General features: G+C 41.7%; 1 protein-coding gene across 1 annotated transcript; it reads right to left on the reverse strand.

Annotated features, from left to right (window-relative positions):
* Positions 1-4,978: 4,978 nt before the first annotated feature.
* Positions 4,979-24,002, reverse strand: LOC124267707 (solute carrier family 13 member 2-like). Its single transcript, XM_046702690.1, is given in 16 exon segments — positions 4,979-5,116; positions 6,048-6,185; positions 6,888-7,049; positions 7,980-8,116; positions 9,166-9,260; positions 10,479-10,583; positions 11,038-11,130; positions 11,981-12,109; positions 12,526-12,720; positions 12,933-12,993; positions 13,974-14,143; positions 14,722-14,752; positions 14,755-14,829; positions 15,013-15,028; positions 16,100-16,249; positions 23,878-24,002. Coding segments are annotated over 16 exon segments (1,812 nt in total). The 5' UTR covers positions 23,995-24,002.
* Between the last annotated feature and the right edge of the window lie 854 nt (positions 24,003-24,856).

A 24,856-nucleotide genomic window follows, 5' to 3' on the forward strand; every position in this document is an offset into this window, starting at 1 on the left:
CTACATTTTGTTTGATATAATGCTGTCAGCTGTATGGCTGCAGCACAAACGTTTGTTGACATCCCGTATTTGCAGTATAGTTCTTGTTCATATAAAAGAAACATCATATTTTGTACAAATAAAGAAAATTTCTCAACTGAACACGTGGGATCATCATGTAAGATGAACACCTCCAGTATCCAATTATATAAAAACATGTTATCATCCCCTTCCTCTAGTAAAACAACATGCTATTATCCCCTTCCTCTAGTAAAACAACATGTTATCATCCCCTTCCTCTAGTAAAACAACATGTTATCATCACCTTTCTCTAGTAAAACAACATTTTATCATCCCCTACCTCTACTAAAACAACATGTTATCATCACCTACCTCTGGTAAAACATGTTATAATTATCTACCTCTTGTAAAAAAAAATGTTATCATCCCCTATCTCTTGTAAAACATGTTATCATCCCCTATCTCTACTAAAACAACATGTTATCATCCCCTCCCTCTTGTGAAACATCATGTTACCATCCCCTACCTCTAGTAAAACAACATGTTATCATCCCCTACCTCTAGTAAAACAACATGTTATCATTCCCTATCTCTAGTAAAACAACATGTTGTCATCGCCCACCTCTGGTAAAACATGTTATAATTATCTACCTCTTGTAAAACAAAATGTTGTCACCCCCTATCTCTTGTAAAACATCATGTTATCACCCCCTACCTCTAGTAAAACAACATGTTATCATCCCCTATCTCTACTAAAACAACATGTTATCATCCCCTCCCTCTTGTGAAACATCATGTTATCATCCCCTACCTCTAGTAAAACATCATGTTATCATCCCCTACCTCTAGTAAAACAACATGTTATCATCCCCTGCCTCTAGTACAACAACATGTTATCATCCCCTGCCTCTAGTAAAACAACATGTTATCATCCCTATCTCTAGTAAAACAACATTGTATCATCCCCTACCTCTACTAAAACAACATGTTATCATCCCCTATATCTAGTAAAACAACATGTTGTCATCGCCTACCTGTGGTAAAACAACATGTTATCATCCCCATAATCTAGTAAAACAACATGTTATCATCCCCTATCTCTAGTAAAGCAACATGTTATCATCCCCTACCTCTACTAAAACATCATGTTATCATCCCCTACCTCTAGCAAAACAACATCTTATCATCCCCTTTATCTAGTAAAACAACATGTCATCCCCTATCTCTTGTAAAACAACATGTTATCATCCCCTACCTCTAGTAAAACAACATGTTATCATCCCCTATATCTAGTAAAACAACATGTTATCATCCCCTACCTCTAGTAAAACAACATGTTATCATCGCCTACCTGTGGTAAAACATGTTATAATTATCTACCTCTTGTAAAACAAAATGTTATCATCCCCTATCTCTTGTAAAACAACATGTTATCATCCCCTATCTCTAGTAAAACAACATGTTATCATCCCCTACCTCTAGTAAAACAACATGTTATCATCCCCTATCTCTAGTAAAACAACATGTTATCATCCCCTTCCTCTTGTGAAACATCATGTTATCATCCCCTACCTCTAGTAAAACAACATGTTATCATCCCCTACCTCTAGTAAAACAACATGTTATCATCACCTATCTCTAGTAAAACAACATGTTATCATCCCCTACCTCTAGTAAAACAACATGTTATCATCCCCTACCTCTAGTAAAACAACATGTTGTCATCGCCTACCTGTGGTAAAACATGTTATCATTATCTACCTCTTGTAAAACAAAATGTTATCATCCCCTATCTCTAGTAAAACAACATGTTATCATCCCCTCCCTCTTGTGAAACATCATGTTATGATCCCCTACCTCTAGTAAAACAACATGTTATCATCACTTATCTCTTGTAAAACAACATGTTATCATCCCCTACCTCTAGTAAAACAAAATGTTATCATCCCCTATATCTAGTAAAGCAACATGTTATCATCCCCTACATCTACTAAAACATCATGTTATTATCCCCTACCTCTAGTAAAACAACATGTTATCATCCCCTATATCTAGTAAAACAACATGTTATCATCCCCTACCTCTAGTAAAGCAACATGTTATCATCCCCTATCTCTAGTAAAACAACATGTTATCATCCCCATAATCTAGTAAAACAACATGTTATCATCCCCTATCTCTTGTAAAACAACATGTTATCATCCCCTACCTCTACTAAAACATCATGTTATCATCCCCTACCTCTAGCAAAACAACATGTTATCATCCCCTTTATCTAGTAAAACAACATGTTGTCATCCCCTATCTCTTGTAAAACATCATGTTATCATCCCCTACCTCTAGTAAAACAACATGTTATCATCCCCTATCTCTAGTAAAACAACATGTTATCATCCCCTACCTCTAGTAAAACAACATGTTGTCATCGCCTACCTGTGGTAAAACATGTTATAATTATCTACCTCTTGTAAAACAAAATGTTATCATCCCCTATCTCTTGTAAAACATCATGTTATCATCCCCTATCTCTAGTAAAACAACATGTTATCATCCCTACCTCTAGTAAAACAACATGTTATCATCCCCTATCATCCTCTCTCTGTAAAACAACATGTTATCATCCCCTACCTCTAGTAAAACAACATGTTATCATCCCCTATCTCTAGTAAAACAACATGTTATCATCCCCTACCTCTAGTAAAACAACATGTTGTCATCCCTACCTCTAGTAAAACAACATGTTATCATCCCCTACCTCTAGTAAAACAACATGTTATCATCCCCTACCTCTAGTAAAACAACATGTTGTCATCCCCTATCTCTAGTAAAACAACATTTTATCATCCCCTACCTCTACTAAAACAACATGTTATCATCCCCTACCTCTAGTAAAACAACATGTTGTCATCGCCTACCTGTGGTAAAACATGTTATAATTATCTACCTCTTACAAAACAAAATGTCATCATCCCCTATCTCTTGTAAAACAAAATGTTATCATCCCCTATCTCTACTAAAACAACATGTTATCATCCCCTCCTTCTTGTGAAACATCATGTTATCTATTATCTATGTATTCTTATACCTGTTTAAAAAGAAACAGATCAGTAGTAGAGGGGACCCCTTTGATGACAGTTGGATTGTTTTCAATTCTATTTTCGGCATTCTAACAGTGAATCGTGCTCGGACAACTGTGAGATACATACAACAGACTCGTCACGTGACACGCTCCTCCATCATGCATAGATATGGTGTATTTTAGCCGAGATTGGCGTTACCCTCAATGCTGAAACGGATCGCCCAACCATACCGTTAATATATGCAGTTTGGTGTTTAAATCTGCGATACGTGACCAGGGCAATTTAAACAGAGTTGAACAAAACACTGTCGTGGGAGACCTAACTGGGAAGAAGGCCTTTGTCCGTGTAATAGGTAGCATGATGAAAGATATGTAAAGCGATTACACATGTCATCGGTTCCCATTTGCGCAGATCAATGCTCATGCTGTTGATCACTGGATTGTCTGGTCCAGACTCGATTATTTACAGACCACCGCCATATAGCTGGAACATTGCTCAGTGCGGGGTAAAACTAAACTCACTCACTCACTCACTCACTCACTCACTCCCTGCTGTTGTTCCCACTGAGGCGGATTTCATCACAGCTATGTAAACGTTCACACCTTTATTGTACATAAAGGACATTTAGGCGGTGTTTCGATGCCCAAGACTTGAGTAGAAAGTTATGTGTTTACTATTCCCGTGGGCCTTGTGAAACGCGTCAGGACTTGTTTTGACTTTTGTTAAATGTTTTTCCATCTACTACATCAATTGTTGTGGTGTGGAAAAATAGTGTACTGATTATAGTCTGATGTGACCAATGCTGTCATCTGTACCGCATGTAATCAGGTGTTCCTTTCAGTTGTATTCATATGTGCTGACTGCCCGTGGTTCTGCTTGGTCTGCGGCAAGGTTAATCTTGTTACTGGTCATTGTTGACACTTGACGGAATCAATAATGAGGTGTGTACGTTCTGCAACACGGCCCCGTACCTTAATGACTTGAAACAACAAGGTAATGTTGTATCACCTGTTTTGCCAGTTATCAATACAAAAGCCATAGCGTGGCATAACATTGCATGTAATCGCTTTAAAATTGATTTCATAGATACGATTTGATCCAAAATAGTGATGTTTCTTTCATGAAATAGTTTTGAAAGTTGGAATCCTTGAAAAATCATTATATCATTCGTTTTTCCGTCGTCCTACTGCAGCCGAAATATGATTTTGTACTAAATATTCCTCCGCCCAAGACCGATGTTCTAGAGTTACATTCCCAAGATGGTTTAATATAAAAATGGGGAAGTAGGAAATCAAGAAAATCAAAGTTGTTAAACTGATCACACCAAGGTTTCAGGAATTCCGACTGCACATTTGGCTGAAGACATCGTTTCATACCTCCGAAGCAAAATTGCTCGAAAGGTCATTAACAGCTTTTCGACAGAACGTCAGCAGAACCAGATTTGACAGCACCAAATACTGGACATAGTTCCACATGCATTCCTTTGTGTGACCGAATCCTGTCCTGACACGGAGAAGTAGACAAGAAGAACACACACACACATATATATATATATATATATATATATATACTGAGGTACGATACAGTCGTTAGTAGAGCATACGTCAGCATCTAATTATGTGAACAAGCTGGCTGCTGACAGAAACAGCTGAGTGAAGTCAGTGATGGTGAAGTCAGTGATGATGAAGTCAGTTATAGTGAAGTCAGTTATAGTGAAATCAGTGATGGTCCTGTTTACGTATCTTCTGGCGCTCCACCTGGTTCCGCCACTAACTGCTTTCCAGCGTTGTTCAATGTCAAGGTCACGTATCCTCGGAGTAAAGTCTGCTATATTTGTGCCTATCCAAGAATTCATACCGTTCTTAAACAACGTTTCGATAAAGATCTCAACAGAATAATCAGAGAGCAGCTGCAGAAGAATTCGATGGGAAACCTTTGGGAACCGTGAGAAAGTGAAAGTAGGCGTCGCCCCATGTGTTGGTCGCCAGGGCCAGCACCAGCACACACACCACGTTCATACCAAGACCCGCTATAGCCTGTAACGAGAGGACGGGACGTGGCAGGAATTGTTTCTGTAACGGTGGTTACAAAAGTCAGGTTTAAATTATCGTCTATTGAAAATATTACATGTCCTGAATTTAGGCATATGTTTGGGAAAATAGAGAGACCCACTTAAAGGGGAATCGGGTTCCTGCAGACGGTGACCTGGATCATAATGTACGTGGGAATGAACCCGACAGCATCGAGCAAAGGCACTGCCACCAAACAATGTGTTGATCTGACTTGAATATCTACTGACAATGATATCCAGACACAGTAATCTGGGTAGGGTAGCAAAGGATATTTATATAGCGCACATATCCACGCAACTAGTGCATGCTCAAAGCGCTGGTATTATTTCCCTCGATCATTGGATCAATCTGGTCAATCTCAACGGCTTATCGTATTATCAATCTCAACTCCCTGGGGAGTATATACAACTCTTGCACCCACTAGGCGCACCGAGTTATTATGGCTTTCTTATCCTAACGAGGTACCCATTCACAGCTGGGTGGACTGGGACACATAGTCACAGTACTTTGTCACAGTACGTTTTCAGTGCACGTTGCTGTACCTGCAACTAGGTGTTTGCACGTATTTATGTGACCGCCATCTGGTCATATACCAAGGGATTCGTGGGTTCTTTTAAGTGCACAGGGTTGCGTACTGTACACAAGGGGTTGTGACAACACGGAAAAGAGTCTGCACACAAAGTTGACTCCAAGAATTTTACACCCGGTCACAGGTGAGTTCGATCCATGCACCTCATGCTCGCTGAATCTGTAGCCTGGCGCCTTAGCCAGCTCGCCCACCACGCCCCAATCTGAAGTCATTGATGTGAAGTAACCTTAGTACCTACAGTCAGTCTTGTAACCCTGGCCATTTGGAGGATATGGAAACTGGTCAAATGAACTTATGTTCTCTCACCATGTCTGTCACTTTCACATAGCCCTTGGAAAACACAATGGCGTTGGGAGGCGTTGCCACTGGCAACATGAAGGCGAAGGATGCTGCGACAGCGCAAGGGAACATGAGAAACAAGGGGTTGACGTTCAGTGCTAGGGCCTGTAGGAGAGAAACACCACATATTTAATATGTATCATAAGTATTAAAATCATCTGAACTTTGAATCATATCCTGATATGTAGAACTGACCCTGGAAGATCCGGGTTAGAATTGGTTTTCAGCAACCTATGATTGTGGCAAGAGGTGTCTAACGGGATCAGGTGGTCTGACTTGCTGATCTGGTTGCTGCACGTCATCATATCCCAATTGCGTAGATCGATGTTGGTGAACATAATCACTTAACTGTCTGGTCCATACTCGATTATGTACAGGCCTCCCTCATGTGGTCGGAATATTGCTGAGTGCGCCATTAAACAAACAAAATACATATTTGGCTTGGACCGTATGTTCAGGTTCGGGTTTTTTTCAGGTAAACAACTAGCATACCTTTGCCTGTGCAACCAAAGTTGCAGGATATGTTCGCCATTTTGCCAAGACCATGGCCGTTTGTGGTGTTTCATAAAAACATGCTTACCATACTAATCGTACACAATTCTACTTTTACAGGATACATTTTATGATTGTGGCGCTTACATTTTCCCGCTGGGTTCCTCGTATTTTTATTGAACAAACTGTCACTTCACCAGAAAATACATTTTTCATTAAATACTTCATATAAAATTTCAAGAATTTCTTTTGAATCTACATTGATTTTTAAAGTTGAGTTTCTTAGTAAACATAAAGTGATAAACTACTACTGACCAGGTTTCCCAAGATAGGCAGGAAAAGTGTAACCGTGGCGATGTTTGTGGTCACCTCGGTGGTCATCGCCACAAGCAGGGACAAAATCAGGTTCATGACGCTGGGGGTGAGGGAACTGAATACTGTCAGCTGGCTGCCGATCCACGCGGATAGTCCTGATTTCTGTAAAGATATTGAGGGCCTAGTGGTTAAAGCACCCGCTCGTCACGCCGAAGACCCGGTTCTGATTCCCCACAAGGTACAATGTGTGAAGCCCATGCATTCTTCGTGTCCCCCGCCGTGTTATTGCTGGAATATTGCTAAAAGCGGCGTAAAACCATACTCACTCACTCACTCACTCACTATAATTTCTGTAAAGATATAATACTCATCATCTGTCACTGCGACGTGACGTACATCACTTGTGCCGAGTCAGCCATTGTTCACATCACCTGCCGCTGACTTGCACACCATGCTGGACATATCCTCGTGCGCATACAGGGGCGTAGGAACGGTTTTCAGGGGGGGTGGGGGCCTAAATTTATGAAAAGTATTGAAAATCAAAACGAAATTGTAGTTATATTAAGGGACCGTTCATAATTTATGGCTAGGGGGGTGGGGGTGATGATGCTTGTTATGGAGAAACATGTACAATGTGAATGACCCCCCCTTAAATTTATGTACAAAATAAGTGACCCCCCTGCATGCCATATACAAAATCAATGACCCCCCTACCCTTCCCATAATTTCTAAGCATAATTTTAAACATAATTTTATGTACAAACTTGCTGACCCCCCTAGTACGTGTACAAAATTGATGACCACCCCTAGCTCCCAAGAACAAAATGGGTGACCCCCCTTAAAATCATCACACACACACCCCCTAGCCATAAATTATAAACGGTCCCTAAGGTAGATATGGTTTCGTCTTGAGAGGGGGGGGTAAGCCCCCTTCTGTTCCTACGCCCCTGGCATATCTCGTGATCGTTATTACTTTTTGGGCCCGAAAAGGTTCAGCGTGAGACATGACATTTTGTTAACATAATAATCTTATCGTGTACAGTTTAGGATCACTGTTTGGAATACGTTCGGGCTGAAAGTGTCCTTGTTCACCTGAGATGCGTCAGCGAGAGCCGACCCTCCCCCTATGAGCAGCAGCACCCCCCACGGCATCCGGCTCTCCACTGTGTTCCAGCTGATCAGTGCCGGTACGGATCGTGAGGCTTCACCTGTGAAATGACAGTTATCATCTCTAAACAATAAGAAGAAGAAAATCAGCTCTGCTGAGTTCTGCGCATGGAGGGGCGGTGGGGTAGCCTAATGGTTACAGTGTTCGCTCGTCACGCCGAAGACCCGGGTTTGATTCCCCACATGGATACAATGTGTGAAGCCCATTTCTGGTTTCCCCGCAGTGATATTGCTGGAATATTGCTAAAACGGCGTAAAACTAAACTCGCTCTTTACTTGTATGAACTCGACTGGCCTGAAAAGTGAAACAGAAGGCTTTCTGTTTGCTGCTCAGAACCAGTCGCTTCCTACTCGTAACTGCCGATGTGTGATTCTGATTCAGAATGTAAATATGCAATGTAACATTATGTAATGAATGTAATGAGACTGTTCAACACCTTGTCAGTGGATGCCAAGCGTTGACACAAGCACAGATGGTAAGACATGCCGTATCCTCCTACTACTTTATTCGCCATGTTTTTGGAGATCATCAACATTCTTTGGAATTGGCCAATATACACTTCATAGGTATCAAGCAATCACCCTGCCCTTATCACTTACATATCATCGAAATGTCTGTCCATTTTGCGTGATTGACAAGAGTCAGGAGAAGCATGGCAAATATGCCCTCGCATATGAATTTCACGCTTGCATCCCAAGTACCAAGTTGTCCTACTGCCCATCGTTCTTAAGTGCTAGTAGTACCGCCCAGTCTCGTCACTGACAACGGGAGAGTCTCTTGCGACCACGAACACAGCTCTCATGACTCTCTGGGTGATGCAAAAGGCTGTAGTGTTGGGGAGTCTACATATTCTCCGAAGACGTCTTGGTGGGTTCGACTTGGAAGTACAATTCTCTGAGCTGTGACAACGTTCATTTTGTCGAAAGGACATGTAAAAACAATATTTATAAAGTTGTGGATTAGGATTAGATCCACTCTAATTAATTCGGGTGACGTCACTGTAGGGAAGAAGCTAATGAAGTGATACTGAGGTTTCTGGAGACAAGAGAGGGTGACCTGGATCCACAACTACAGGTGAGCTACACGTGCACCAGGCTAAACAGTAGGTACCTGATCTGCGCCAACAGAAGACAGAAGGGCGTTTTGACGGAAAGACGAAAAGACTGGTGGCCACCAAGATGGAAGACACGGAACTTCCGACGTACCTAGAAAAGAGACTGGACATGAATGATTGTCTGTCTTAATGAATGATGAATCACCTGACGAAAAGGTCAAGACGTGTGTACTTTTAGAAATTTGTCAACAAGAAAATGGCTTTACTCAAAGTAGAAAATATCCGAAACCAACGTGTTTCAAGTACTACTCCTCCAAATTTTGAAAACAAGCGCCATTTTTTCATACTTCTATACCAAAAACATTGCGTCATTTTTCATTATTTGAAAAAGAAGCAAGCAAGGCCTGAAACCATATGGACAGAGACTACGTGAGTCAAGTGGGGAGAAGTATAACAAGATATCCTTGAATATATATACATTTGTAGACCTGAAGAAAAAAAGTATCAAAACCTGAAATAATTTCACCCTTACACTCCTATCTAACGTCATCATTGAAAAACGCACAAGTGACAAAGCAATTATCATTTCAATATTCATAAAACTTCAGAGCAAAGGATTATCCAGAATTCACTGCCTAAAGCAGAGTTGACTGTATGCCGAGTTTATCCTACACATGTCAAGTCCCCGAGTTTCATCACGCCCTCAGTACTCCCGTACATCTATGCTGAGTCAACTACAAAAGTAATATTTTGTCTGAGACCTTCAAACTGACCGCCGTTGTGATGTGAAACATATGTATTTCCTAAACGTTTCTCTCTACTTGTCTCTGAATCGCTGAACTTGTACACAATAGTGGTAAATCAAAATTAGCAACTGGAAATTCATCGATCACTTGGTTGTCCGGTGTGTTTATGACAACTGCATAGCAGAGATACTGGTGTGTAATGTCGGGGTGTAAATACGTGCGTAGTTTTGGAAAGTGGTCTGAACATGAAGTTCGCAGCTATTTTGCCTTTTACACCTAAAGGAATATATTCCAGATCAAAGCTGAGTATTGTTTTGTACTGACGTTTAATGTTTCACCAATCACCGCGATACCTGGGGTTTGAGAACAGGTGAGTCCCTTCTGCCGCACCTGTCAGAAACACTTGCAAAGGCAAGTCAACTGGTCATCAGAAAAACATGGGGACAAGTCAACATATGGCATCACTTTAGTCACTGATAGCTGTGCTCCCCACGTGTAGCGAGAAATAGTTTAACTGGGGCCTGGAATGCTGGGATCCTGGTGTTACGTTTTATGGTATTTGAAATTTTCGCAGAGAGCTTTCTAGAATGAACATCAAAAGTTGTAAACTAAACTGAGCTTACCCTTTCGGGAAGAACATCCCCCATCCCCCGACGTAGGGAATGGACATCGTGACCCATGCAAGGATCAGGATGACAAAATGAATCAGTACAACCTTTTCGGCAAAGCTGGAAAAAGAACCGTGAGAAAAGTTGGTGAAAGAGCAGCCCCTTCTGTTTTCCTGACATCACTGTTTCACCATACACTCCCAGCCTGATGGACAGGAAGGCGAGTGTAAACTATGCATATTATCAGCCTTAGTTGTGGCAGGATCCAATTACGTGCTTTACAGATCCATATTGGATCATTATTGGTTTATCAAAATCGGTCTGTGATGGCAGTAATTACAGAAGTGTCAATCATGCAAGATCTATACAATACATCTGACTTCTCTTACCGACATAACACAAATATGTTTAAAGTGGTGTTTCACCAAACCCTGTTACGGCAATAACTTGACTCCAACCATGATTATCATCCCCTGATTTTATCAAAGTTGACAAAACTGTAAAATGTCCTCCCCCATTAGGTTAGCGCTGGTATAGCTCAGGTAAAGTACGTGTCAACCCGTCAGTGACTTACGACATGCGGCCTAGTTTCTCATACTCCCGTCTGATGAGGCGTTTCACCGCCTCCTCCCCATCACGTGACTTCACTTTGCAGCATAAGAGAGACCTGTAACAGTGTCCAGTCAGGTCAGACCAACAGATTTAACATACAGTATTGATAACACTGGATAGATGCTCATGAGTAGCAAGAGACCTGTAACAGTGTCCAATCAGGTCAGACCAACAGATTTAACATACAATATTGATAACACTGGATAGATGCTCATGAGTAGCAAGAGGGGTGGGAGGGGTGTCGGCGCATGGATTCTAAATAATTTTGAAAGTGCAGACGTCTAAATAGAAGCAACAGGAAGAAAAGGGAAGAAACTCTAGGAAGACAAGGACAATAACTCGAGGATGTAAAGAGTATTAGCTCAAGAACATTATGGCAAGTGACGGAGGAAAAGAGGATTAAGTAAATGGAGGCAAAGGATGTTTTTGTGTGTTTGTTATCTTACGCCGCAATCAGCAATATTCCAACTATGTCACGGTGACCTGTAAATAATCGAGTCTGGGCCAGACAATCCGGTGATCAACATCATGAGCATCGATCTGTTGGAATACGTTGTCAACGTGTCGGCGTGTCTATCAAGCCGATCCCGTTAGCCGAAGACCAGTTCTAACCTTGATCTTGGAGACAAGGGATATAAATAGAACCATCACAACCCGTTACCAGGGAGACAAGGGATGTAAATAGAAGCATCACAACCCGTTACCAGGGAGACAAGGGATGTAAATAGAAGCATCACAACCTGTTACCAGGGAGACAAGGGATGTAAATAGAAGCAACACAACCCGTTACCAGGGAGACAAGAACTGGCAATGATATAGCCATTGCGCCTTCCTTTTTCAGTCTATTATTAAAGCGAATATATTTAAGTCACCTCAAAGATGCATTACAATAAAGGCTGACTCACGACTTCCCCAGGTACAGCGTCTGCAGCCACATCCACGCCAACACAATGCACAGCACGGACACAGGAAGGGCTAATAACATCCAGCTTACAAAGTCCACACCCGACTCAAGTCCATATTTGTTGAAGAGTCTAATAAAAACAAAGCCATTTGTAAGGATGATTGTATTTTCCAAATAATACATACATAATTTGTTAAGAACATACAATGTCATCCTTGTTCACAGACATCAGTTTAACATCTTTACTTCTTAATCATCTTTTCTAAATTGTGATTGTTTTGATGTTTTATTGCATTGCTATTGTTTGTGTACAACGTCATTGTTTTTACGTTTGGTACAGCTCGTTTTGGAATGTAAATCTTCATCAGTTCTATTCTTGAACAACCTTTGATTGTTGACGAAAATACTTGAACTTTACGTCACACCTACGCCACCAGAAGATCCCAATAATGTCTAGTCGGTCAGCTTAGTGATGAGCCTGACTGTTAGGTACACCAGCCTACATCGCGGGAAACCCTTTCAGATCCTATCTCCCTCACAACTCACAAGTCTGCTTGGACCTGCATGATGACGTTAGGTGCTGATCCTGCCAGCGTCCCGATGCCGCCTATATTAGCAGAGTAGGCAACACACAGACAGAAGCCCTTACACACACGTGTGAACTCCGGGGTGTCGTGGCTTCTGTCGGTGGGGTCGAACACTGGGGGAGGGGGCGTGGCTTCCTGGTTCTCGCTGACTGGTCTGGAAATAGGTAAAGCAACTGTCGCCCAACGGTGTTGGTTATTGGAAATAATTTCCTGCACAAGAATACCCGACTCTAGGTACGATGAGTGGGTTGGCAATTATATCGACCTCACAGTTCAGTGATCATGTGGAACAGTGGAGCTAGAAGTAGAGACAGTTTAGTTTGGTTTACCAGAGAGGTTTACAAGGTTTTTTGAAGAGAATCTTACGTGTTTTGTTTCTCCTCATCTGTGCCAGTCAAGTCAGACTCATTCGTTGGGCTTGTCTCATCTGTGAAATTTCAGAATAAAAAAAGACAAAACCCTTTCCACACCCATTGGAAATCTCTGCTCTAAAGCTGACTCGATAGTACATTCAGACTAAATGATGAACATGTGTTTAGGAATCACTATGAAAAGACTGATGATACTAGTGTGCGTGACAAGGTGGGCGTGACAAGGTGGGCGTGTCCCACCGATGGAACCTGACACAGTTACATATACAGAGGCTGGGTTATTGTACACCTTTAAAAATCCGGGAACGTATGGTACAAGTCAAAACAGGGAATTGAGATAAGCATCGGATATCATTTTTGAAGTTTTGAAATGACCTTCCCTTGTCCACCATGACACGTTTTGAACGCTTTACTGAGGCCTTGAATTTGGCCACCTTGATCGAGCGTAGTATGACGCTCTTTGAAACCTTCGTAAAAAGAACATTCTCAATTGTATCTCAAACTATGTGAAATGAAAACACCAAGGGCTTTTGGAATATCGCTCAACATGAAGATACAACTGAGTGTTGGAGAGTTGAGTTCATCCCTTTTGTCATGCAGTCGTGTGGGGAGTACTTTGCCACACTGAAACTGTACAGATCACATTAGGAACACATGAGGCGGTCTCACCTGTCTTTTTTGTTTCAAGGTCAGGAAGGTAAACCAGGGAATTGGCTGTTTGATGGTTATTGAACGATATTAGACCCTCGATATACCTGAAGCTTAAGTTAAACATCTTGGCCAAGTAACCTTGTTTTGTGACAGTGGTGTTCATCGTAACGCAGTGTAGTAATTGTATTACATTGTTTCTGTTAGGAGTCAGTCAGAGATGTTACAGAATATTCTTGAAGAGATCTAAACTCAATTTAAAATCGTTATTTTACCCAATCTTTAATTATTAATAACATTTCTTGTTGTTTGTTAGTTTCACTACTGTGAAATACAGAAGACCCTGGAATCCATGTTTCGCCCATCAACGGGGGGTATTGTTTCTCACCTGCTTTAGGCTCCTTCTGTCCTTTCAACTTGTCCTCATTTGTCTTGAAATTAATCTCCCGGAGTTCGTCAAGGACGGCGCTGACGATGGGGATCATCATGGCGGTGGTGGCGATGTTGCTGATCCACATGGATAGGAACCATGTCGGCAGCATGAACCCCAGCATCAACCTCGAGGACAACAGAAGGTGTTACAGGAAATACCAGCAGGACTAGTCGTGTTCATCTACAGTCATCTGTGATCTCTTCAGTATATACTCACTCATACAAATATTACCCATTAGGCTACAAAGATCATATGCCATTTGTTTCCGATATTAACACGTGTATTTTAAAGCTTGCCATAGTTGTTTGTCAATAGAAGCAATATTACGTCATATTACTACAATACTTCCTCCACTGTTCATGACGTCACAATCATTAAAAAGTCTTAATTCATGACACAAATGACGGTGTCAGTGACGTTGGTTTGGAGGTTTGAGATTATAAGGATTTGCCATTTTCCTGCTAAAACGTGCAGTAGAGTATGTAAAGGCATCGCCTGCTCGAAACCTCCATTTCGCTACACGGGGAAATATTCAACATTCCCTTGACAAGTTGGATTATATCATCGTGCCGTCACGTGTCTTCGCTTGACGAATAACCGCTCGGACATTTTCAATAGCAGTTTTACTGATTCGCCATGATGCACCAAATATGAAATGTCAAGTGCATCACACTACAAAACTCAATAAATTTGCTTCACAAACCATCTTGGTTGGACGTGTGTAATAGTGAGTTACTCAGTGCGATCCTCTTGTGGATTTAGTTCTCGACAGCAATGGCGAGAGTCAAACAATGATGAACATAGTCGCTTGCTACAAAGATAAACGTTCTATGTCTTCAGGATGGGTGTGAATGCTATAATGAATAAATAAAATATATATTTCTTAAAGCTGGCATTTACCGAAATTTGGAATGTCCATCATATATTGTAGTAATGTAATCAATGCCCCTTCAGCTAGAAGTGCATATTGCCACACGGCAATATCAGCTCATACAGAACTCTTCATTAGTCTAAAGCCCATTCACATGCACAAAATCTACTCATGTGAGTAAATTTGCACATGTGTAAATATACATACGTGTGTAATAGTAAATTTACTTTGCGTTCATATGGAAGTTATGTAGAGTGAGTAAACTTGAAAGAGTAAAACTAAATGCATTAAATTGTCTCATTGTTTCTCTGAACTTCAACAGAGAAAGATGTTTTCTTATCACTGGCGCTTTAGAAGACAAACACAGTATTAGATATGTTCTGCTCTTGCAATAGGTCTGTCACAAGAAAGACCGTCTGTTTGCTGGAACGACATGAATAAAACTAGTGACGACAAAGACTGGTACGATAATTTTCGAATGAACAAAGGGGTTTTCGATCTTATCTGCACACAACTGCAGGATTACTTAAAAGCTAGTGACCAAGCTGTTCGCCAACCTTTGGATGTACGAATGAAAGTTGCAATCGCAATATACTGGATATAGCTTAAACTTCAGAATATAGAAGTGTGGGAAATTTGTTTGGTGTAGGGAAGTCCACCGTTTGTAAATGTATTCATGAAGTTTGTCAGACCATATGTGATGTTTTGGTTATGTAATATGTAACTTTTCCCCTCAATGAAGATGACATGACACAATTTACTCGCAGTGCAAATTTGCACATGTGTAAATATACTTTTGCACCTGGTCCTGACCACATGTAAATTTGCACCTAGTGTATATTTACATACGTGTGTAAATGCGTTCACATGACACATTTACACACGTATGTAAAGTTTGCTCATGTGTGTATTTATACATATGTGTGCAAACAGGTGCATGTGACATTGTCGCCCTTTGGGTGAATAGAAAATATTTTTTGGCCGAAAGCTCTGGTTAATGTTGTTTTGTATTTGATACAATGGACACCCGATTTACCACCTGATCCACGCTATAACCTGCTTGATCTGTCATTGTGCGGATCGACCGTTGTGAACACCTGGTGTCATCACTATTTGATCATGATTAATAACCACATGCATACAATGGACGTCTTGTAGACATTTCTCAAGATTAAGGAAATATGTCGGTTTTGATTTTTGTGACACGCACCTTGATGTAGTTCGCAGCTACGTCAGGAGCCTTCATGACACCCATCAAAGGGAAGATAACCACAGGGAGAAGTGCGGTCACCGCCAGGGGGAGGCTCTCCGTGACCCAAAACACAGCCATTAGAACAAGGCCGTACGCACATTTTGCCTCCTGGAACAAAACAAAGATTTCCTTCTGTCCATATTACAAAGTAATAGCCGTAATATTTATAATATTCCATATAGAGGAAACAAAACTGCAATAATGTCATTCTATCTTAGCCAGCTTACTTCCAAAGTTTGACCGTCCTGCATAAAAGGATGTTGTTGTCACTAAAATGCCTCAAACAAGGCCTACAATGATTGTACAAGTGGCATGTCAAATAATGACGTTTATAAGAAATAAACTGAGGCATTATACATAAATATTATCAACGTTTGAACACATTCCAACTCCTTGTTTACTTGATTCCATAACATGCTCCGTAACTGTATGGAGAGAGATATTGTTCTCCGGCAAATGTGCCAACAAGTAGGTGTCTCAAAGTATTGACATTGATTTAACAGAATCAAGGAAGCGTTTGGGACACTCACGGGAAATGTGTTGGACATTCACGAAAAGGTTTTGTGTGAAGAGGAATTGATACCAAGCGGCTTCTCCAAAACATAAAGAATTTGTCTGAATGTCTGCATCCAGAGCAAGACGTAAGTTCAGTGAGTTAAACATTGAGCTTGTAACCATCTACACCTAGACCCCGCCCAAAATGCTTCAGAAAAGTCTTCACCTCTTATTCCTGGGAAATGTGTTACTGAACGTATTGGCCAAAGATACATATCTATCATTGGAGGTTCGGGACAATTTGTAAAAAAAACTTCAAATGTCATCCGACGTGTTCTGACGAATGTTTCACCAGTGATAACATATATGTCAAACTGATTGGGTGGATAGACATGTAGGCAAGAAACGCGCGTACCCGCAGGTATCAACTGTGACCCACTTCTTGCTGATTTCTTTCTTCGTGCGTAAGCTTGACATCGCTATTATACAATATAGAAGTTGATCATCCATAAAACTTGTCATTCCTATCACTTACAATTTCCGGAATTACTCTCAAACAGTTCGTGCGTAAGATTGGAATCTGGACGAAGAGTTTACTTTAGCTTCACGTATATCGATGATCCATTGTTATTCAATCTCACTGATTTACCCACCTAACCTAGAAATATAGGGAACAGGTGACTCACAGCAAGGCAAAGACGGTAACTTAAGCTCCAGGTACATTGATGATATGATATGACTCAACACAACCAGATAACTGGTGGGCGAGCTGTTTAAGGCGCCAGGTTAGTATTCCAGCGAGCTTGAGGTGTCGGGATCGAGCCCACTTGTGACCGGGTGTAAAATCCTTGGAGTCAACTTTGCCACATGAATACGTGCAAACACCTAGTTGCAGGTACAGCAACGTGCAGTAAACTTGGACAAAGTACTGTGACAATGTGCCCCAGTCCACCCAGCTGTGAATGGGTACATCGTTAGGATGAGAAAGCCACAATAACTCGGTGCGCCTAGTGGCTGCAAGAGTTGTATGATCCCCAGGGAGTTGAGATTGATAATACGACGTGCCTTAGAGATTGACATCCAATGATCGAAGGGAACAATACCAGCGCTTTGAGCATGTACTAGTTACGGGGATATGTGTGCTATATAAATATCCCATAATAAATAGTAACTACTAGTACTTCACAGGTTGTATTCAATGCCTGAACAATGCGTTCAAATAAGATTTTTGTGGATATGTGCAGAGCATTTCCAAGTTAGAAACTTTAGTGACAAACTGATGTAGATCCGTATTTTGACTCAAGTTCCAGTATGTCTATTTCAGGTGAACACCTGACTGGACTTCCTGTGTGTTTGTGATGAGTGTCATCGTTTGCAAATTGGTGACCACATGTGTCACATGTGCTTCATTGTGGGGCAGGACTGAAGTCCTAGAAACTGTCAAGAGTGAAGCTGCCAAACACGACCAACGTTGCTTAACTTCAACTGATTTGTGACCTGGGCTCTATTGACAAGAACACACACAATTTGTATGCATTAGTTTTATCATTAAATAATGACTATGGGATCACATCACATCGCATTAGTTTTATCATTAAATAATGACTATGGGATCACATCACATCGCAGTAATCTCCGCGTTCCCTCGCACTACTGTTGTACCTTCACATTGATGCTAACATGTTTGTTACATTTTGATGAAGTAAACAAGAATGAAATTTATGATATCCAATAGCACATGATATCATGCAAAGAATTACCAAAAGATATTCAACGTCTCACAGCCTTACCCATGACAGCCAACAGAAGCACAAAGCCCATCAGTAAACATGCAACAGATCAGTTCACCTATGTCGTTATAACCTGGTCAGCCCTAGAATCACAATAGGCTGTGTCTGAGACAATCAGCATCGCCATCAGTCACTGCAGGGAACAGCCTCTCTCCTAGGTAAACCATTATGGGTCCTGTGTATGTATTGTTGGTGATGGGTAGGAGGGTGGGTGGGGTAAGATGGATGGCATGTAGAAGTGATGCACACAAGGAAGAGATAAACCATTATGGGTCCTGTGTATGTATTGTTGGTGATGGGTAGGAGGGAGGGTGGGGTAAGATGGATGGCATGTAGAAGTGATGCACATAAGGAAGAGATAAACCATTGTAGGTCCTGTGTATGTATTGTTGGTGATGGGTAGGAGGGAGGGTGGGGTGAGATGAATGGCATGTAGAAGTGATGCACATAAGGAAGAGATAAACCATTGTAGGTCCTGTGTATGTATTGTTGGTGATGGGTAGGAGGGAGGGTGGGGTAAGATGGATGGCATGTAGAAGTGATGCACATAAGGAAGAGATAAACCATTGTAGGTCCTGTGTATGTATTGCTGGTGATGGGTAGGAGGGAGGGTGGGGTGAGATGAATGGCATGTAGAAGTGATGCACATAAGGAAGAGATAAACCATTGTAGGTCCTGTGTATGTATTGTTGGTGATGGGTAGGAGGGTGGGTGGGGTGAGATGAATGGCATGTAGAAGTGATGCACACAAGGAAGAAATAAAGAAGTTAATCATGCTGAAGGCTAAGTCAACCTTATACCTAATGCGTTATCTCTATTATCACAGCTAATTAACATTGTATAGCCATTGCAATTGTACTGCCGTTGTTATTGTATTGACATTGTGATTATGTGGCCATTGTGACTGTACTCTTATTGTGATTGTATTGCCATAGTGATTGTACTGCCATTGTTATTGTACTCCCATTGTGATTATGTGGCCATTGTGATTGTGCTGTCATTGTGATTGTACTGCCATTCTGGTCGTACTGCCATTATGATTGTATTGTCATTGTGATTGTACTGTCATTGTGATTATACTCTCATTGTGATTGTACTGCCTTTCCAATTGTACTGCCATTGTGATTGTACTGACATTTTGATTATACTGTCATTGTGATTGCACTGTCGTTGTGATTGTACTGCCATTCCGATTGAACTTTCATTGTGATTTTACTGTCATTGTGATTGTACTGTCATTGTGATTGTACTGCCATTTTGATTGTACTGTCATTGAGATTGTACTGCCATTGTGATCGTACTGCCATTCTGATTGTACTGTCATTGTGATTGTACTGTCGTTGTGATTATACTACCATTCCGATTGTACTGTCATTGCAATTGTACTGCCATTGTGATCGTACTGCCATTCTGATTGTACTGTCATTGTGATTGTCCTATCATTGTGATTGTACTCTCGTTGTGATCGTACTTCCATTCCGATTGTACTGTCATTGTGATTGTACTGACATTGTGATTGTACTGACATTGTGATTGTACTGACATTTTGATTGTACTGCCATTGTGATTGTACTGACATTTTGATTGTACTGCCATTGTGATTGTACTGTCATTGTGATTGTACTCTCGTTGTGATCGTACTGCCATTCTGATTGTACTGTCATTGTGATTGTACTGTCATTGAAATTATACTGTCATTCTGATTGTTCTGCCATTCCGATTGTACTGTCATTGTGATTGTACTGTCACTGTGATTGTACTGTCATTGTGATTGTACTGCCATTTTGATTGTACTGCCATTGTGATTTTACTGTCATTGCGATTGTACTGCCATTGTGATTATACTGTCATTGTGATTGTACAACAATGGTGATTGTACTGTCATTGTGATTATATGGCCATTGTGATTGTACAATAATGGTGATTGTACTGTCATTGTGATTATACTGCCCTTGATTTGCGTACTATTACTATAATTACTTTCAGGTTGTTGTTTCATTTGTGGTCCTAGTCAACTTTGGAGTATAATTGAATGTATAGCATCGGCCAGTTGTTGATGGTTACACGATGAAGTCCTTTATGTACGGACTCCTGGTTAACTTACTGTTACACACTGAAGTCCTTTATGTACGGTCTCCTGGTTAACTTACTGTTACACACTGAAGTCCTTTATGTACGGTCTCCTGGTTAACTTACTGTTACACACTGAAGTCCTTTATGTACGGTCTCCTGGTTAACTTACTGTTACACACTGAAGTCCTTTATGTACGGTCTCCTGGTTAACTTACTGTTACACACTGAAGTCCTTTATGTACGGTCTCCTGGTTAACTTACTGTTACACACTGAAGTCCTTTATGTACGGTCTCCTGGTTAACTTACTGTTACACACTGAAGTCCTTTATGTACGGTCTCCTGGTTAACTTACTGTTACACACTGAAGTCCTTTATGTACGGTCTCCTGGTTAACTTACTGTTACACACTGAAGTCCTTTATGTACGGTCTCCTGGCTATCTTACTGTTACACACTGAAGTCCTTTATGTACGGTCTCCTGGTTAACTTACTGTTACACACTGAAGTCCTTTATGTACGGTCCCCTGGTTAACTTACTGTTACACACTGAAGTCCTTTATGTACGGTCTCCTGGTTAACTTACTGTTACACACTGAAGTCCTTTATGTACGGTCTCCTGGTTAACTTCCTGTTACGCACTGAAGTCCTTTGTGTACGGTCTACTGGTTAACGTACCGTTACACACTGAAGTCCTTTATATACGGTCTCCTGGCTATCTTACTGTTACACACTGAAGTCCTTTATGTACGGTCTCCTGGTTAACTTACTGTTACACACTGAAGTCCTTTATGTACGGTCCCCTGGTTAACTTACTGTTACACACTGAAGTTCTTTATGTACGGTCTCCTGGTTAACTTACTGTTACACACTGAAGTCCTTTATGTACGGTCTCCTGGTTAACTTACTGTTACACACTGAAGTCCTTTATGTACGGTCTCCTGGTTAACTTCCTGTAACGCACTGAAGTCCTTTGTGTACGGTCTACTGGTTAACGTACCGTTACACACTGAAGTCCTTTATATACGGTCTCCTGGCTATCTTACTGTTACACACTGAAGTCCTTTATGTACGGTCTCCTGGTTAACTTACTGTTACACACTGAAGTCCTTTATGTACGGTCCCCTGTTTAACTTACTGTTACACACTGAAGTCCTTTATGTACGGTCTCCTGGTTAACTTACTGTTACACACTGAAGTCCTTTATGTACGGTCTCCTGGTTAACTTCCTGTTACGCACTGAAGTCCTTTGTGTACGGTCTACTGGTTAACGTACCGTTACACACTGAAGTCCTTTATATACGGTCTCCTGGCTATCTTACTGTTACACACTGAAGTCCTTTATGTACGGTCTCCTGGTTAACTTACTGTTACACACTGAAGTCCTTTATGTACGGTCCCCTGGTTAACTTACTGTTACACACTGAAGTCCTTTATGTACGGTCTCCTGGTTAACTTCCTGTTACACACTGAAGTCCTTTATGTACGGTCTCCTGGTTAACTTCCTGTTACGCACTGAAGTCCTTTTGTGTACGGTCTACTGGTTAACGTACCGTTACACACTGAAGTCCTTTATGTACGGTCTCCTGGTTAACTTACTGTTACACACTGAAGTCCTTTATGTACGGACTACTGGTTAACGTACCGTTACACACTGAAGTCCTTTATGTACGGTCTCCTGGTTAACTTACTGTTACACACAGTGGGACAGTGTGGGTAGAGACACAAGCACCACGTGCACGAAGCACCAACTACCGTTAAGTCTGAGAAAATGGGTAGAGACAAAAGCACCACGTGCACGGAGCGCCACCTACCGTTGAGTCTGACAGTATGGATAGAGACAAAAGCACCATCTACCGTTGAGTCTGACAGTATGGGTAGGGACAAAAGCGCCACCTACCGTTGAGTCTGACAGTATGGATAGAGACATATGCGCCACCTACCATTGAGTCTGACAGTATGGGTAGAGATAAAAGCGCCACCTAGCGTTGAATCTGACAGTATGGGTAGAGATAAAAGCGCCACCCACTGTTGAGTCTGACAGTATGGGTAGAGACTAAAGCGCCACCTACCGTTGAGTGTAACAGTATGGGTTGAGACAAAAGCACCACCTACCGGAGTGTTTGACAGTATGGGTAGAGACAAAAGAACCACCTACCGGAGTGTTTGACAGTATGAGTAGAGACAAAAGCACCACCTACCGGAGTGTTTGACAGTATGGGTAGAGGAAGAAGCACTACTTATCGGAGCGTTTGGCAGTATTGGTAGAGTAAGAAGCACTACCTGCCGGATTGTTTGGCAGTATGGGTAGAGGAAGAAGCACTACTTACCGGAGTGTTTGACAGTATGGGTAGAGTAAGAAGCACTACTTACCGGAGTGTTTGACAGTATGGGTAGAGGAAGAAGCACTACTTATCGGAGTGTTTGACAGTATGGGTAGAGAGGAAGACAGGTGTTTGTATGGGTAGAGGAAGAAGCATTACCTACCGGAGTGTTTGACAGTATGGGTAGAGTAAGAAGCACCACCTACCGGAGTGTTTGACAGTATGGGTAGAGGAAGAAGCACTACTTATCGGAGTGTTTGACAGTATGGGTAGAGGAAGAAGCACCACCTACCGGAGTGTATGACAGTATGGGTAGAGGAAGAAGCACTACTTATCGGAGTGTTTGACAGTATGGGTAGAGTAAGAAGCACTACTTATCGGAGTGTTTGACAGTATGGGTAGAGGAAGAAGCACTACTTATCGGAGTGTTTGACAGTATGGGTAGAGGAAGAAGCACTACCCGGGTGTTTACCGGAAGAAGCACTACCTACCGGAGTGTTTGACAGTATGGGTAGAGGAAGAAGCACTACCTATCGGAGTGTTTGACAGTATGGGTAGAGGAAGAAGCACTACTTATCGGAGTGTTTGACAGTATGGGTAGAGTAAGAAGCACAAATTATCGGAGGGTTTGACAGTATGGGTAGAGGAAGAAGCACTACTTATCGGAGTGTTTGACAGTATGGGTAGAGGAAGAAGCACTACTTATCGGAGTGTTTGACAGTATGGGTAGAGTAAGAAGCACTACCTACCGGAGTGTTTGACAGTATGGGTAGAGGAAGAAGCACCACCTACCGGAGTGTTTGACAGTATGGGTAGAGGAAGAAGCACTACCTACCGGAGTGTTTGACAGTATGGGTAGACGAAGAAGCACCACCTACCGGAGTGTTTGACAGTATGGGTAGAGGAAGAAGCACCACCTACCGGAGTGTTTGACAGTATGGGTAGAGTAGGAAGCACTACCTACCGGAGTGTTTGACAGTATGGGTAGAGGATAGAGGAAGAAGCACTACCTACCGGAGTGTTTGACAGTATTGGTAGAGGAAGAAGCACTACCTACCGGAGTGTTTGACAGTATGGGTAGAGGAAGAAGCACCAGGGGGCAGATCACCACCAGTAGAGTTGTCTTTACTGCCCAGAAGTCTCGCAACACGCTCCCTGCACGTCCAGACGACATCTTCACCGTTTCCAAGGTGTAAGTTTCTTGGACCATTTCTAAAAATTAAACATTCAAACTTTCACTCTACTTGAAGACTCCACAAATCCCCTGTCCTGTATGATATTAGCAACCTTTGACCATAGGCTGGAGTAACGAGTCCCACTGATAATGTCTGCAGGTATGTATAGACCATACCTCGGTCCTTGTCGTGCCTGTGTGACGTCATAATGCTGTTGTCTTGTTTACATCTTAACACTTCTCCTGGTGTGATGCATTACCATATCGTGTATACGGCTTATTCAAACAGTTGCAGTCAACATTCGCTACGCTAGATGACAGCGGGCTTGGCAGAAGGTACAATGACCTGGTATGGGGTTGGCAGTATGACATGGGTTTCAGTAGGATATCCAGTGTCTCCCACTGTCCCGCCTTGACAGATGGCACATGCAGTAACTTTAAAGTTGATAGCTTCTGAATAATGCAATGAATTTATATCATATGTAAATACGAAGCTGCGTTACGTAAGATATGTTGTACAACACAGTCTCTTATTACAACAATGCCCAGTGTATTTGTCCTTGAAGGTCAGCATTCAGCTATTTAGACCTAATTCTGGTCTGCACACTGTTTGTGAGAACGACAGAGATCTTCACTTTTCGGAAGCTCAATAACCCCCTCACCTTTATGTGAAACATCAGATGCAACTCCCGAGACCTTGTTCACTCCACAAACATACCTTAGCGTCTATACGACGCTCCCTTCACGTGTATGTACATCAGGGGATGCCCCCGAGAATATTGCATGTGCTTCTAAACATCTAAATATATACGATCGCAATTTGTACACACACACGCGCGCGCACTCACTCACAAACACAATC

The sequence above is a fragment of the Haliotis rubra genome, unplaced genomic scaffold (genome assembly GCF_003918875.1).
Source record: "Haliotis rubra isolate DU_JTF1 unplaced genomic scaffold, ASM391887v1 Scf133, whole genome shotgun sequence".
Lineage (NCBI taxonomy): Eukaryota > Metazoa > Mollusca > Gastropoda > Lepetellida > Haliotidae > Haliotis > Haliotis rubra.